The sequence below is a fragment of the Leptodactylus fuscus genome, chromosome 1 (assembly GCF_031893055.1).
Source record: "Leptodactylus fuscus isolate aLepFus1 chromosome 1, aLepFus1.hap2, whole genome shotgun sequence".
NCBI lineage: Eukaryota > Metazoa > Chordata > Amphibia > Anura > Leptodactylidae > Leptodactylus > Leptodactylus fuscus.
The window spans coordinates 41,895,963-41,912,838 of record NC_134265.1 but is presented as its reverse complement, the minus strand read 5'-3'; the positions used below and the strand labels follow the sequence as shown (position 1 = coordinate 41,912,838).

The window sequence follows — 16,876 nt, the reverse complement described above, 5'->3', positions numbered from 1 at the left end:
TACAGGAGCTGCTGATATGCTCGGATACAGTCTGCTCCTATGTACATGCTGTAGCCTCATCCAGTGTATAGCGGAGGTCCCGGTGGGACTGCAGTGCGCTCCTATAACTTGAGTTGGAGGAGACTGCACATGCTCCCAAGGCCATTGCAGCAACTTCTGCCACCTAGAGGCTCCCGGAAAAGGTGATCCTCGTGGCATCCAGAGGCCACAGAACCTATACTGAGGATAGGTCATCATTGTTAAAAACCCTTTAGCTTTTGGATTAGTCAATACATTGATTATATTTTTTATTTATTTAATTGCTTTTTAATCCCATTACTTTTGCCCTCCATATAGTAGACACCATCATATCCGTCTCGATTACAGAGCTGGAGTTTCCACAGTAGGCTTTATGTCATTATAATTTTTTTTTTTTTTGGAACAGTTGCCTAGAAATAAGATATTATACGCTTCTCGGAAATGAAATGCTGAAATCTTCTGTTCGGAGAATAATACACCATTTTAGCCAAGTAGGACTCTGTTTTCCTTCAGATAAAAGAGAACAGAGAAGTGATAACCATTTAGTACATTATCCAGAATTTATGATGTCTGTCGTCCTCATGGACGGCTCCAGATCGCAGCAGCATATTTCCTGTTTACATAAAGCATCATATTCTACTGGTTTACGACCGCCACTTGTTAATATTTAATGGCGCCCATTAACGGATAAGTGATCTCGAAGGGTCATATTGTAAATTATCTTTGGCTATCACCGATCCCTGGGATGAGCTGAGCCGATCATCCAAAGTCGTCGAACAAAAACAAATACTCAAACTGTGTATATAACCCCCCCCAAAAAAAACAAAACAAAAAAAACCCAAAAACATATATATTTTTTTTCTTTTAGATTTACGACGATTCCTTCCGCCTCTTGCCTGGAACCGATCGTAAACAACTTCAGTATTTCTTCGCCGGCACAATAGTGAAACAAAGATATTCCTATAAATGTCTGCTGCGGTATATAAGCGTCGAGATGCTTCACTATTGGCGGCACACAGGACTGTATCTTCATAGTCATTTTTTTTTTTTTTTTTTAACGTTTTCTCTCTGGTTTCGGATGCTTCATGTTCCGCCGAGCAGAGAAGATTTGCTTCTATCTTCTCCAGTACTGTAAAGAAATAAACAAAAGTCAGGAAATGATCATCCATTACATCCATAAATAGGCTGTAAATGACTTCTAGTCTCAATTTTAAAGAGCTTAAATAAGCCGAAAGGGAAATTCATTTATTGACCTTTTCCGAAAGAAGCTTTCGAGAAATGCAATTTAATGTGTGATTTATTCGGTGGTGGAACTGGAATTTGTTTTGTTTTTCCCCTTTTGTGCATAATAATACCCAGACTATGAGCAAATGGAGATAAATTATACAGATCACAGCGTCAGGGCTCATTATTATACCGAATGTAGGTAACCCTGCCACTTATGTACAATTAGAAAGGGGCAGATGGTGCACGGGAGATCAAAGGGGTCTAGTTCTAGTCGTCTCTTTTGACCCCCACTTTGCACCCACCCCCTCCTCGTACACTGCAAGGGAGCCATAGAAAATGTTTACAGAAAAATATAGGTTCATCCATGTTGAGCTGTGGACTCGAGTGAACACTGCAATGATAAAGATAGGGGGCAAAACAAGTTTTTAATAATATTAAAAAAAAAAAAGCCACAGCTTCTTCCCTACCATGCTATTTTTCAATCGCTGCATTTTATGAGAATATATTACTTTTTATTTATTTTCTGTCATCAAAGCTGATTGTGTTGTGCTTCCTTATATAAACACCAACAAAATTCTGTAGCACTTTGCCGACATCAATAGGCACTGTCCCAAGTTGGGTTCACAAATTAAAATTCTATGTCTTCAGAGCGTGGATGAAAATCTGCATACACACGGTTGGAAAATACAAGGGCCAAGCTGTCCAGATGTGGTCCTTTTGCTGGATTAGATCCCAGGTCTCCAGTACTGCCAAGGGGGAAGTATGGGGGGGGCCACTATACCATGATGCTGGAGGTGGGTTAAACAACATACCTATGACCAGCATATTAATATTAGCTATATTTTTATTAGATCTTCAAATCCAAGCAAATTTTGGTCCCTGTTGTGAAGGCTTTTTGTTGCAGGATGGGTTTAAGTTTTCTATTACACACATTTGATGTACAAATTGATTACTTAATTATTTATTCCTACTCTTTTTTTTTTTTCTCTCTCCTCCACTTCCTGGCTAGTCAGAATTTGCACCTAATTCATAGAGTAGATGGAACCCTGGTCATAAATTAGATGCATCCTCCATGGCCTGTCCATCTAAACCAGGGATAGAGAACCTTCGGCTCTCCAGCTGCTGTGAAACTACAACTCCCAGCATGCTCCATTCACTTCCATGGAAGTTCCAATAACAGCAGAGCAAGCATGCATGCTGGGAATTGTAGTTTTGCAACAGCTGGAGAGCCGTACGTTCCCTACCCCTGATCTAAACAGAAACCTATGCCAACTCCTTACCCCTGGTTCACATCAGCATTTAGATTCCAACCTCCAACCGAATACCAACGCATTTACAAGCACTATGCTATAAAAGCACAAGGACCCCAAAGATTATAATGGGGTCCATGTGCTGGCCACACACACAAATGATTCGTGGGGGCAGTGCACAGCCAGCACACGGACCTCATTATAGTCTATGAGGTCCGTGTGTTTTTCGAGCACAGCGCTTGCAAATGCGTTTGTATTCCATTTGGGCGGTCTCTAACCAGAAGAGATACATACGCAGATGTGAACCGACCCTTACTAGAGTAGATTTCAGGCATCAGTTAAGCCAGAATTAAAGGTCCAAATTTTTACCTATGAGCTTAGGTAAGGCTAAATAAAGTGCTTTTCGGACGACACCTGTACTAGAATGGCTATAAAGAGTGCACAAGATATATCAAAGGAAGTCAGACATTTCTCTGAACTTGGCTAAATGAGACCTTTGTCCTCGTTACCATAATAGCAGATCAATGGGTCCTCCTAACATAGATAGCAAATCAGATCCTCTCTAAAAGGTCATTTTATTTTTCCATCGAATCCATTACTGTATTTATCTAGTGAAGGAGATCAGATAAAAACCAACGCCATGGGAGCTGTCATTTACCAAATATAACGGCTCAGGGCAGGAAAACCAGGAGGTGAAGAGGGACTGCTACAATAATGTATCACTGATGGGGAACTTACAATGAACAGAGAAGGGAAAAAAAAAAAAAAAAAAAATTATAGAATTTTTTTTTTAATCTGACAAAGTTGAAATTGTGTCATCTTCATTGATCCAAATATATGAAAATTTCCACATGACATGGGCAAACTATGGCATGAGAGAGACATTCCCATAGGGCACTTTTGGGATACAGAGGCATATATGATAACAGTGTACTAAACTGGACCATAAAGCTTGGAGCTTGGATCACTTATGGGATTTTACATTCCTTGGCACTGCCATTTAGTTTATCTTTGTCCTTTTAGTAGCAAAGGCTTGAGACATGGGAAAAGAATGAAGACATGATCTTGGTCTAGTTTGATAACACTGAGCTCCAATCTAGAATTTCTGAATATTGCAGGTCCTAGCCATGTGGTATTTTGTTTCCTAGTCTCAGAGATGGTATAGATAGAACATGAATGAAGACACAAAGTAGGACATGCAGGACTGTGTGTCCACCCAAAAAAAAGTTTCCGAACGTAGTGGCTTCAGCCGGTAGTTTTTACAACTAACCCCCAAGAAGCCATCCCCTATCCAGTTTCTCGGGGTTGAGAACAAAAACCCCAGCAAAAAAAAAAAAAAAAAAAAAAAAAAAAAAAATACAAAAAAAAAATAAATAAATAGAGTTAAAGGTTTTATATTAAGCATGGCTTATTTTCTGAACCCCTGGCCCATGTGTAAGTTACCCAGTAGTTTAGTATAGTAGAGGGCTGTAAACTGCTTGTGTTATCTTTAGCTAGGCTCCCTGCGAGACATAGCAAACCTCCTGGAAGTAAGTGATGGGAGAGAGTTCTGCTAGCGCCAATGTGAACGGTGAAAGCCCTTACTTTTTATAGTGATCATAGTAAAGTGAGTTACACTGTGATGAGAATCTTTCAGAACTTCTATAATCACTTAACAAAATGTAACTCCCAGACAATAACTTCAGCATGGAGATGCCGGCACTTATCATTTGTGATTTACAACTGCTTCACTACAAGTGATTGACTTTGCTGCTCAGTGTCGCAGTCTCATTGGTTAGAGAGTGCAATAAATACCCAGATTAACGACATCTAGGGGTTGAAAGAAGATACTTTTAATTTTTTTTTTTTTTTAAAGTAGTCACATGTTGTGTGAATAAATCTCAAATGATGGTTACATGCTGCTAATAAAAAAAGAAAAAAAGTTCATTTTTTTAGTAGTTAAACTAATTTGGAAAATAATTATCACTTGGGGATAACTTCCCTTAATCTGTTTAAAAAAAAAAAATGATATATATATATATATATATATATATAAATGCCTTGAGACACCACGTTAATGGAATGAAGTTCCATAAAAATTCAGGGGCGAGCCATAAAATTACAGATTTTTACCCACAAGCAATGTGTTCTAATCTCAACTATATAACAGTCAATAAATAAAATACTCATATTCTGGGGGTTTCATGCATATACTTTCATGACCTAGTTTTTCAATTTTATCCGGCTAAATAAGAAAAAAAAATAAAAAAAATTAAAGAACAATTTCCTGTGCTCACCAAAAGTAGCTAGAAAATTAAGAGTAATAAAACTGGGCTGAAGAAAGTAGTAATGAGTAAGCTGTCACGCTGCAGTACAATAGTCAACAAAGCATACGTTTAAGCAGATTTGTCATGCACCGACTGGCTGCTTCCTCCGGCTCTCACAGTCTTGATTGCAGATTTTATGACCGCACTATATCGTGCGCTGCAATCTAGCACATATGGGCAAGGGAAAATTCACAACAGACTGTATGCCAATGTTCCAAGGACGCCTTGGCAGAATAATTATCGAAAGGAGGATGGGAGAGAGGGAGTCTCATTGACAAAGTGAAGACACATCCGTCCTCTAAACGCTGAACGTTCTCCAATTTTTGGGCAAAAAAAAAAAAAAAAAAAAAAGGCTGAGGGGTGTAAAATAACAATTCTTGCCACTGGTCACTATGAGGTCAAGATTTTATTTTAATGGAATTTTAGACACGCTGTTCTCCTTCCGAGTCTACACTAGACCAGGGGTCAGCAACCATCGGCATGCCAGCTGCTGTGGAACTACAACTCCCATTGTGCTCCATTCACTTCCATGGGAGTTCCAAGAACAGCAGAACAAGTATGCATGCTGGGAGTTGTAGTCTTACAACAGCTGGAAAGCCATAGCTGCACTACAGTCTCCTGGTGTCTGTAGGATTTTTGGAGTTGGAATACATTTGAGTCTGAATACATTTTGGAGTCAGGCTCTCCATTACTTTTGAAGGGTTCAAAAAAAAAACAAAAAAAACAACATATACACATGTGGATGCCTGACAAATATATAATTCTATATTAAACTCTGCATCCTACTGTTTTCTGCACAGGACCGTAAAAGCTCTTGCATTCACTAGAGAATGATTCAGGAGTTTCAATGGTTCTTCTGAACTGAAGAGTTTGTCATATTTACTTTCATGTAGATCTATAAAAAGGAACTTATGACCATGTCCTGATTTTTTTTTTTTTTTTTTTTTTTTTAAACATGAAGAGCCAGAGTACTAATAGTTTCTAAATAACTTTTCCCACATGACACGGTAATCCTTTTCACTCCAACACTGCATTCCTGTGTCTTCTTCCATCCTGGGTTTCAATCTTCTAGGCATGTGAAGTCAGCTCAGCCATCAGGCCGAGCCGACTGTGCATGCCCAAAGGCACAAGAAAATGGCTGCTTACACAGTAAGCTTTTTAAGCGGCCATTTTCTTGTGGCTGCTTACACAGCAAGATGGGGTAAGTGGCCATGGGCATGCAGTGTCTGCTCTGCCAGAGCAGATTATGCATGCCTAGAAGATTGAAACCCAGGACGGAAGAAGACACAGGGAGAGGCCGTTCCAGAAGAAGATAGAGGCATTGCTGGAGATTTCTCTTGCAGCTTTGGGGCCGCCCCCAGTGCTGCAAAAGAACCATTTGCATACAGAAGAAAACTCGGATTTCTACCAAATGGGGGCGTGGAGAAGACATCTAAAGGTAGGAGAAGAATAGCATTTCTTAAGGCTATTCCTACGTGTTCGCACTAGATAGGTCCCCTCCCCCCTCCCCGACTAAAATCAGCACTGTATGAACTGGCACTTTGCTTTAGAATGGGATTTATCATATTTTGCCAATTCATCTGAGTATTGAGACTTCCATGATAAACAGGCTCTGTTCTGATTGGCATTACCACTTCTAATTTCTTTGAGCAATATGAAAGATCTTGGATCCAAAGTGACTTGAAACCAAACAGTTTTATGGTCATTTCAATGAGAGAACATTGAGTACATTACCCCTTAGGGAGGGTCCAATCCTCCACCTATTTCCCTGTAGTAGCTGACCCTCTTTTTGCTTGGTTTTAGATTTGTTAGGATATACTAATTTCCTCCCATTTCCCAGAAAAAAATCTGGTAATCTTGTACATGAAGTGCAGCCTTTTCCTCTAAATGAGGACATACTGACGACTTGTCGGTTTAATTAGAGTGAATGTGGGTTTTGTGTAACGACAAGTCAAAACAAAAAACACACCCAGAATGGCTGAATGTAATTATCTGGTGACGAGACTTCTCCTCGGCTTCTAATAATTACAACAAAATAAATCATTAAACTGACAAAAACCTGCCGCCTGCAATACGCGCACCGAGAGTCCTATTTACCGTATTATTATTCTGCTCAGGATCCTACAAGAGCGTTGTCTTCTGTGCAGAGTCAATAAATACCATGCGGGTATCAGAGCCGGACACTGCAGTACATTATAGAGCAGGGGTAGGGAACCTTTGGCTCTCCAGCTGCTGTGAAACTACAACTCCCAGCATGCTCCATTCACTTCCATGGCAGTTCCAAGAACAGCAGAGCAAGTATGCATGCTGGGAACTGTAGTTTTGCAACAGCTGGAGAGCCGTACGTTCCCTACTCCTGTTATAGAGCATATACAGAGCAGTCTACTTTCTAGGAGTAAAATAAAGTCTATGAGAGGGAGCGGAGGAGGGACCTCTGTTGGAGCCAAAAAAGATTGGTTTTATGTATTATACGGACAGTTCATTTATTAGACCTGCAGCATTAGGAGGGATGAGGACACCCATCAATTAAAGGGAATGTCAAGTCGAAGAGTGCAATCTGTAAGCGGCACATTATAGAGCAGATTGATTTTGTATCGCTTCTACTATTTATATTCCTGTAAAAGTTTGGATTTAGGGCATTTAAAGGGAGCCATCTTTTTGGTCAGGATTTTGAGGCGGATACAGCCTCAAAATCCTGACCGAAAAACCCCGTGTGAACTTACCCTAAGTGAATGTGACCGTTCATCCCAAACCTCTCTCCAAAAACCTGTCAATCTGTATAGCTACTCTTGCTCTATAACACCCTGCCTGCATTTTTAGGGTGCAGTCACACGGAGTAACGTGCCGCGTGACCTGGCACGTATACGCTGTGTGAGATTGAGCGCCGTATACACTCCCATTGATTTCAATGGGAGCCTGGATCATACACGCCGTGTTATTTTGCAGCCGCAATATCACAGCCGCAAAATAATGCGGCGTATACGAGACCAAATCCCATTGAAATCAATTGGAGCATATACGGCGCTCAAAATCTCACACGGCGTATACATGCCAGGTCACGCGGCACGTTACTCCGTATGAATGCACCCTTATTCTGACAGTTCTCCTTTAAGTGGCGGATGCAGAATTTTTTTAAGGGATTGATCATTCCATACATTTTTGGGATGGCTGTCAATTTTACCTGCAACAAAACTATAGACAATTGAAAAGTGTCAGTGACTTGTGATAAGACCAGATCTGAGGTCAATGCTCTTCTGTGAACGGTGGCTGCAATATGTAACCACACCCTTAGTACAGGGATTTTAGAAGTGGACCCCCCCCTCCCCCCAAAGGCTGACACCATACGTTGCAGAAAAGCAGGGTTGTGGAGTTGGAACCAGTACTAATCCTCTGATTCACAGAAAAGTCTAGTGCCAGAATTCTTACGCAAGTAAATGTAACAAATCGAAATTTTACTTTGAATGATTACTTTTCCAGACTCCGCCCATAACCAGCCATGACTACATAGCCTTGCAGATAAGCAGTTCGGACTGGATTTAGCAGCAGAGAAGATACAACATGTAGCTTTTCTGCAACGTGTGGACACAGCCTAAAGGAGATTGCCCTTGTCATCACAGGAAAGTCTTGCAGGCTCCCAAAAATAGAAATTTTTATTATGCACAAGTCTGAATACATACAAAACAGCTAAAACAGATAAGGCAGACACGTGATGACACCGGATCCCTACACTCTTGGCGACATCTATGGCAGTCATTCACACTGAATACTAGCTGTACAGTTTCAGGTCCAAGCTGCCAGAGAGACGAAGGCGGTGAGGGCTAGCGCGCCATTTATCATTTACTTTAATCATGCAGATTTTGGAGGACTAGAGAAGCGGCAGAGAGGTCAGAGCTATGCTTTATAGGGACATCTGATAGAAACAAAAAAGCCAAAAAAAGCATTTATTACAGTATTTCTCAAAGGGTCTAAAAGAAAAACTGGCTTTATTGTCAATGACAACTAAGAACAGCTTGTATCTCCATAATGGCTCTAGGAAAACGAAAGCTGTGATTGGTTGCTGCAGGCAATAAAGTTTGACAAATGAGACCCGTTAAACAATGGGCGAGCAAAAGACGGAGCAAAGACCCCTCCATACTCTGCTCACACATCTAACATCTTAAAGCGGATGTACAGGATTTAGAGCAACGTGGGAAGTAGCCAAGAGGGTTTAAAAATGGAGGTCTACGGTTGGCTCCTGACCCATTTTGGTCTCAGCCACCACACAAGCTTCACAGCTTTTTGCACCTGGGCACGATAAGACAGTGGTTGGCAGAGGGATTGGTGACCCCACTCACATCATTGGTTCCTCAACAATGGTCTCAGCGGTCATGCAAGTCTCATGGCTTTCTGCATTGAGAGCCCTGGCGTGTGACAGGCATGGACAGAGCGCTGGGGATGGGCAAGTGGTTTCTCTTTTCTTTTGCATCTACTCTAGGTCACTGCACAAGTTGCGCTAAATCCTGGAAAAACCCCATTAAGTCACTCACTTGAAGTTACAGGCCTAAATCCAAGGCTGCACCACTGACTTACTAGTTCTGAAGTGAATAGTTTGTCTATCAAAGAAATTGCAATCTGATTTATAAGAAAATCTGAAGGCATACAAGGTCTCAAACACCATCTGACAGAAATCAGACATGTCAGTAGTGCAGCCTCACGCTTTGACCCTGATACTTCAAGTGATCGGGTCTTTGCTTAGAAGCCATTAAATGTACATTTAAAAAAAAAAAATCTGCTGGAAGACTTTAGCTACAGTGTACCTCCAATTCTAAAAGAATTTTACCTAAGTGGTGAATATAAGAAGCCTTGTGACATTTTATTAAATAAATCTGTTTCCTTCCCCATTATCTGTAAAAAAGTAAGAGTTTAGTAAGTCTAGGAAGGGAGAAGGAGGCCGCTGGAAAAGGGAGTGAGCGCTCCATCACTGGACACAATAAGAAGCCAGAGCCTCCTCCCCCCTCCCCTCTCCATAGACTTGGATTCTATACACAAGACTGAGCAAAACTCCTCCAAAAACTCCTCTGCCCACACAAGTAGGAGGAGAACGTTCTACCAAGTTGCTAAAGAAAAGGTTTTCTTTTTCCAGTTATATTACAAAGTTTCTTATAGCCACTTGTACAATTCCTTTATAATTTGATGTACGCTGTATAGGCAGGGCTTCCTGAACTACGAACAGTACCTAGAACAGTGTAATGGAGATCACTCCCTTGATATAGACTCATCAATAGTTGTTCAGGCTGTCATTTAAGGCAGCCTGCTGACCGTTAAAGGGGTTACTGAGAACCAACATGGCTGCTGTATCCTTACGACAGGCCTTTAACATGAGGTCGGTGGGTTCCTCTAGAGAGTTCCATATTTTTAAGGCTCTGTAGAGCACAGCGGGTGTGGTGTCTGGTACTACTATTCACTTGAAAGGGAGTTGCACTGCCACAGCCAGCCACTACAAAGGTCTAGCACTGTGCCAGGTAAACAATGAAGATGCTGCAGTGTCTTCAAGGAATTTGAAGCAACAAGATTAAGATGGCACCAATATATTGCGTAGCACTGCAGACCGTTATGTTTGTATTCCAGAACCCCAACATCTAATAAGCGCAACAGGATTTTTTTTTTTTTTTTTTTTTTTTAACCTTTGACCACAAATTGGTTAAAGAATGGCTGGGGTCTGACAATTTGACCCCCCCGCCAAACTGCTGTTTGAAGCTACTGCACCCCCTTCAGTACTCGACAAATATAGCGCTGTACCTTGTAGTGGCTGTGCTGCAGGCTACTACACTTGAATGGGACTGATCAGGTCGCTGACTGACCTGTGGCCTATGAAGTGGGAGGAGGGGGCTGCAGTTTGTGGAACGGATTAGCCAGGATTGCATCCACATTGCAGGTACTGTAAAACCTTGCGTTTCTTGCCATGGCATTTCTGCTACATGGGATCCCGGGCTAAAATTGAGCTGTTCTAAAATCGTGGTTACTTTCTTCTAAAGAAAAAAAGTGCCATCCCTGGGTCTGGTGTAGAACGGTCAGTGTTCCAAATGGCCATCCCATTGGCATGTGTCACTATATGGGGACCCACGTATGTAAATGCTGGTTAGGTTACTCATGTGAGTACAGGTAGGAGATACTGGTGTATTTGAGATTATCTGGTAGTCTTAGCCATCACGGTTCTACCACCATAGTACACCTAGCTCTGCTTCATCTGACGCCTTCCCCACCTGTAGGCATGCTGCTTACTAATATCTCTGCAGAATTTGCCAAGTGTTGGTCAGATCACTTATTGCTTAATGGGACTATAAATATAACAAGAGGTATTTCTGGAACTTCTAGTACTAGGACAGCAGTCAGTGATAAAGCGGATGTGAAGAATGTGCAGGCTACAGGGATGTGCGGGCAAGCAGCCAGTCTGTCAATGTGTGAAGAGGAAAAAAAAAAAAGAATGGTAATGAGTCTAGGGGAAGCGCAAGCAGGGCAATATCTTACCTGAGCAAACTTGTGTATTTGTTCTACCACAGCTGCAAAGAGCGCGTTGACACTGTCATCGATGAGCGTCTGCATGTAATGCACGGCTTCTTCATCAGACAGATCCAATCTAAATTTATCCTGCACCTGGAGGAAGACAAAAGCGTGAAAATACGATGACAAGAAGAAGTGTGCCAGCACCTTGTACAGATTGTAAGGGGAACCGCTCTGAAACATTACCAGACTATAGGAGGAGACGTACAGCTATACAACGCATACATTACCTATACCCAGTGATGGAGCCAGGTATACAACTACTGTACTCATAGAGCTAGTGGGCTGTATATAGTACAATACTTAGAGGGAAGTATTATATTAGTTATAAAATTCTTCTACATATGAGGCAGTATTATAGTAGTTATATTCTTGTACATAAAGAACTATACAAACAATTAACCCACTTTCAAACTAATATTATGAGCAGATGTCCAGTTACTTCCTCTTCTCATGTGACATGAAAAAATTGGCATATTTCTCCATGCCCATAGCAAGCTACACTTTGGCTGTGACACACACACACACACACACACACTTTAGCAATAATATATACAAATGGCTGCAGCAATATAGGTAGAAGCCGCCTAAAAATGGTTTGGTAAATTAACAAGAGAAATATTATTCCGCAGAGCATTTGTGTCCCTCTGCCCCTATTAGAGGAGATACACAGAAGAGCTCCTCTCCATCCGCAGCTTCAGGCTTCTTTTGACCCAAGTGAACCTTGTGTACAATTCAGATATGAGGTGGAGGTTTGAGAAGGGAGGGGGGGGGGGGGGGAGAATACAAAAATACAGTCCTATGAAAAAGTTTGGGCACCCCTATTAATCTTAATCATTTTTAGTTCTAAATATTTTGGTGTTTGCAACAGCCATTTCAGTTTGATATATCTAATAACTGATGGACACAGTAATATTTCAGGATTGAAATGAGGTTTATTGTACTAACAGAAAATGCGCAATATGCATTAAACCAAAATTTGACTGGTGCAAAAATATGGGCACCTCAACAGAAAAGTGACATTAATATTTAGTACATCCTCCTTTTGCAAAGATAACAGCCTCTAGTCGCTTCCTGTAGCTTTTAATCAGTTCCTGGATCCTGGATGAAGGTATTTTGGACCATTTCTTTCTACAAAACAAGTTCAGTTAAGTTTGATGGTCGCCGAACATGGACAGCCTGCTCTCAAATGATCTGAAAACAAAGATTGTTCAACATAGTTGTTCAGGGGAAGGATACAAAACGTTGTCACAGAGATTTAACCTGTCAGTTTCCACTGTGAGGAACATAGTAAGGAGATGGAAGACCACAGGGACAGTTCTTGTTAAGCCCAGAAGTGGCAGGCCAAGAAAAATATCAGAAAGGCAGAGAAGAAGAATGGTGAGAACAGTCAAGGACAATCCACAGACCACCTCCAAAGAGCTGCAGCATCATCTTGCTGCAGATGGTGTCACTGTGCATCGGTCAACTATACAGTGCACTTTGCACAAATAGAAGCTGTATGGGAGAGTGATGAGAAAGAAGCCGTTTCTGCACGTACGCCACAAATAGAGTTGCCTGAGGTATGAAAAAGCACATTTGGACAAGGCAGCTTCATTTTGGAAACAAAAATTGAGTTGTTTGGTCATACAAAAAGGCGTTATGCATGGCGTCCAAAAAGAAACAGCATTCCAAGAAAAACACATGCTACCCACTGTAAAATTTGGTGGAGGTTCCATCATGCTTTGGGGCTGTGTAGCCAATGCCGGCAGCGGGAATCTTGTTAAAGTTGAGGGTCGCATGGATTCCACTCAGTATCAGCAGATTCTTGAGAATAATGTTCAAGAATCAGTGACGAAGTTGAAGTTACGCCGGGGATGGATATTTCAGCAAGACAATGATCCAAAACACCGCTCCAAATCCTCAGGCATTCATGCAGAGGAACAATTACAATGTTCTGGAATGGCCATCCCAGTCCCCAGACCTGAATATCATTGAACATCTGTGGGATGATTTGAAGCGGGCTGTCCATGCTCGGCGACCATCTAACTTAACTGAACTTGAATTGTTTGTCCAAAATACCTTTATCCAGGTTCCAGGAACTGATTAAAAGCTACAGGAAGCGACTAGAGGCTGTTATCTTTGCAAAAGGAGGATCTACTAAATATTAATGTCACTTTTCTGTTGAGGTGCCCATACTTTTGCACCGGTCAAATTTTGGTTTAATGCATATTGCACATTTTCTGTTAGTACAATAAACCTCATTTCAATCCTGAAATATTACTGTGTCCATCAGTTATTAGATATATCAAACTGAAATGGCTGTTGCAAATACCAAAATATTTAGAACTAAAAATGATTAAGATTAATAGGGGTGCCCAAACTTTTTCATAGGACTGTACAAAAAAACCCCACACAATTGTAGGATAAGCTATTAAACTGGAGACACTAATAAAACAGATCCATAGCATTTATATAGTGTTTACCAAGTATCTAAGGGGAGGGTGGTAGGACCTAAAGGGGAGGAATTGGATGCAAACAACTGCAAAGTCCTGAGTACATTAGGTGAGCTAGATACAAAAGAAGTCCCTTCTTGCCCTGATCACACAGATATATATATATATATATATAATTTTTTTTTTCATAGAGCGAACTATGCAGCCTTTCATAGCTCTTTATGACAAAAGCAGAATACAAATGTGCACAACATTATTACCAGTCATAGCTGCTGATAACTCATTGGTTAGGCTACTGGGCCCCCACAGATTCGATAGATATATAGAGATCTATATAGCTATATCTAGATAGAGATATCTATATCGCCCTCTCTGATATCAGAGAAAAAAAAAACAAAAACTATAAAAGTTAGTCCAATGAGCACTTTGTAAAAAACAGTCCGTTAGAAGAGTCTACCATTATTCCTCTACTGGTTTGGATTGTCAGGTGGGTCTAATATTTTGCCGTATCTGGTTACTGCTCTTTTGTTTCATGACCATGTACCAGAAACAACAGCAGCTCATCTAGAAGTTATTTTAGACTATATAGTATTTATGTGACTGCCGACAAAAGGTACGGTACAGTATGGTCACCCTGAGCAGCAGTAGGTCTTCACATGACGATAAAGAAATAAGAAATAGTAACGTTCCATGTATTCAGGAGAAGAGATGACAGCAGTGTCTTGCCCTTAAGGATTGTATTTTATAGATAAGACTTCCCCATATTCAGCAGTGTTTTGTTTGCCCATTTTGGGATGTGTTTGTCTAGGACGGTGGCCCCATGCTGCCTGCACATCTGACTTGAAAGCTTAAGATTCTCTGGCACAGACAGAGCCGGCTCCATTAATCTACATGAGCCCCGCTTCTACCTTCACCTGGCTTTCAATATGCAAATCTGTTGGCACCTTCAAAGGCGATATTTCTGAAGGAAGCAGGAGGAGACAAGAAGTGACAGGGTGATTTGCTGGTGGGACAGGTTCTCTGAACATCCCGCTGAGCATGAATTATTGACACCCTCACATCACTGGGAATTAAAGGAGCATTAAATAGGAGGAGTATCCTGATATACCGGAGACATCGCACCACCTGCAGTCAGGCTCACGTCACTTTTTAGTTAAACTAGATGTAAGAGTGTCTCCAATATCATCTATTCATCCAATCATTCATATGGTACAGTATTTTAGATCTATAAGTGTATATATCTTCCATGTATCCACCTTTCTCATGTCAATCTGTCTAACCCTTCACCTGCTGCACATGTATCCCTCACCTACTGTCATCTACTGTAGCTATATCCATTATATTTAATGTATGCATTTACCCACCTTTGTGTATATACACTGTATACTGTCTGGTTTACAGCTTCTATCTGACCATGGAGCCAAAGTTGGAGAAAGTAGCCGAACCTCCAACCTCATACTAACGCATCAATCCCTGTTAGACTTAAAGATTCGCCACATGAAAAGTTGTGCAACATTTAGCCTGCGGTGTTTACGCCACATGGGACCTCAATTTGTCCATGGTGGCGGGGGAGCCGCATTTTACAATGAGAGCAAGGTAGATAGGATTCTAGGGAATCTTATATGCTGTGATTTCCATAACCGGTCCCTATAGGTATAGTTGAAACAGTTTGCAGAGGTTACCTCTGTGGACTTTGACCAAAGCACAGCAGGAAGAACCGCAATACGTTGCCACCACGGGGCTTTTTCCCCCGAAACACCATTTTGCTACAGAATGCCACATGGTGCCTTAGCTTCAAAAGGGTTTTGCAACCCCAAGTAGATGTTACATACGGATGACCTATCAAGTTAGACACCCACAGACTTCATTCTGATGACCTGACAAGTGGCCCCTACATAGAGCTTTAGCAGCAGCCTCCAGGCACGGGATGCTGCTAGTAGACAGGCGCCATATTCACCAGGGCTCCTATAGATAAGAGCAGTGTAGCAGCGCCATCATGGTTTCCATCCCTTGTCACCATGATGCCCTGGCCGTACTGCAGTGATCTGACTAGTAACCCTGCAGAGAGTCGAATAGTGGCGGCATTTCCGCCACAATATTTAGATGGGACAAGCCGAGAGATTTGTAACCGTCAAACCATGGGGCAATGGGCGCCAGGTTGTCTCTGACATTCAGTGATTGTTTCAGGTTTATATTTGGGATTGAATTTACGCAGGAACCATCTGGAGCTTTTAGAAAACTGTAAACCTTTGTTTTTCCCCCCACGTGGAAATATATGACGGCTGCAAATAAAATCTGCTTAAACGGACTGAAATCGGCGGCAACGTCAGAGGAAAATAGCAAGGTTACACAGATTACGGGGGATGATTTATCCTGCTGTCATATTGCGTGCAGCTGTATAACGTGCCGTTATTTGTGGATTTGCTTTGTTTTTGTTTTGAGTCTCTACAATACGCCGTAAACAATTCACATGATAAACTTCTGGGTAAATTAACCGTATCAGCTCTACCAAAAAGCAGCGCGGGCAGAAGGGTTTGTCTACTAGGCTGACAATTTCCACTTGGGATCTCACTTACAGTCCTATGAAAAAGTTTGGGCACCCCTATTAATCTTAATCATTTTTTGTTCTAAATATTTTGGTGTTTGCAACAGCCATTTCAGTTTGATATATCTAATAACTGATGGACACAGTAATATTTCAGGATTGAAATGAGGTTTATTGTACTAACAGAAAATGTGCAATATGCATTAAACCAAAATTTGACCGGTGCAAAAGTATGGGCACCCTTATCATTTTATTGATTTGAATTCCCCTAACTACTTTTTACTGACTTACTGAAGCACAAAATTGGTTTTGTAACCTCAGTGAGCTTTGAACTTCATAGCCAGATGTATCCAATCATAAGAAAAGGTATTTAAGGTGGCCAATTGCAAGTTGATCTCCTATTTGAATCTCCTCTGAAGAGTGGCATCATGGGCTACTCAAAACAACTCTCAAATGATCTGAAGACAGATTGTTCAACATAGTTGTTCAGGGGAAGGATACAAAAAGTTGTCTCAGAGATTTAACCTGTCAGTTTCCACTGTGAGGAACATAGTA

General features: G+C 41.2%; 1 protein-coding gene across 2 annotated transcripts in view; it reads right to left on the bottom strand.

Moving 5' to 3' along the window:
• Positions 1-303: 303 nt before the first annotated feature.
• The window catches only part of PIK3C3 (phosphatidylinositol 3-kinase catalytic subunit type 3), a 78,460-nt gene continuing 61,887 nt past the window's right edge, over positions 304-16,876 (bottom strand). For both annotated transcript variants that reach the window (XM_075269758.1, XM_075269759.1), the window contains 2 exons: positions 11,309-11,434; positions 304-1,147 (listed from right to left, as the gene is read on the bottom strand). In XM_075269758.1, coding sequence (XP_075125859.1) covers positions 1,133-1,147; positions 11,309-11,434 — 141 coding nt within the window. In that variant the 3' untranslated portion in view covers positions 304-1,132. The remainder of the gene's footprint in view (positions 1,148-11,308; positions 11,435-16,876) is intronic.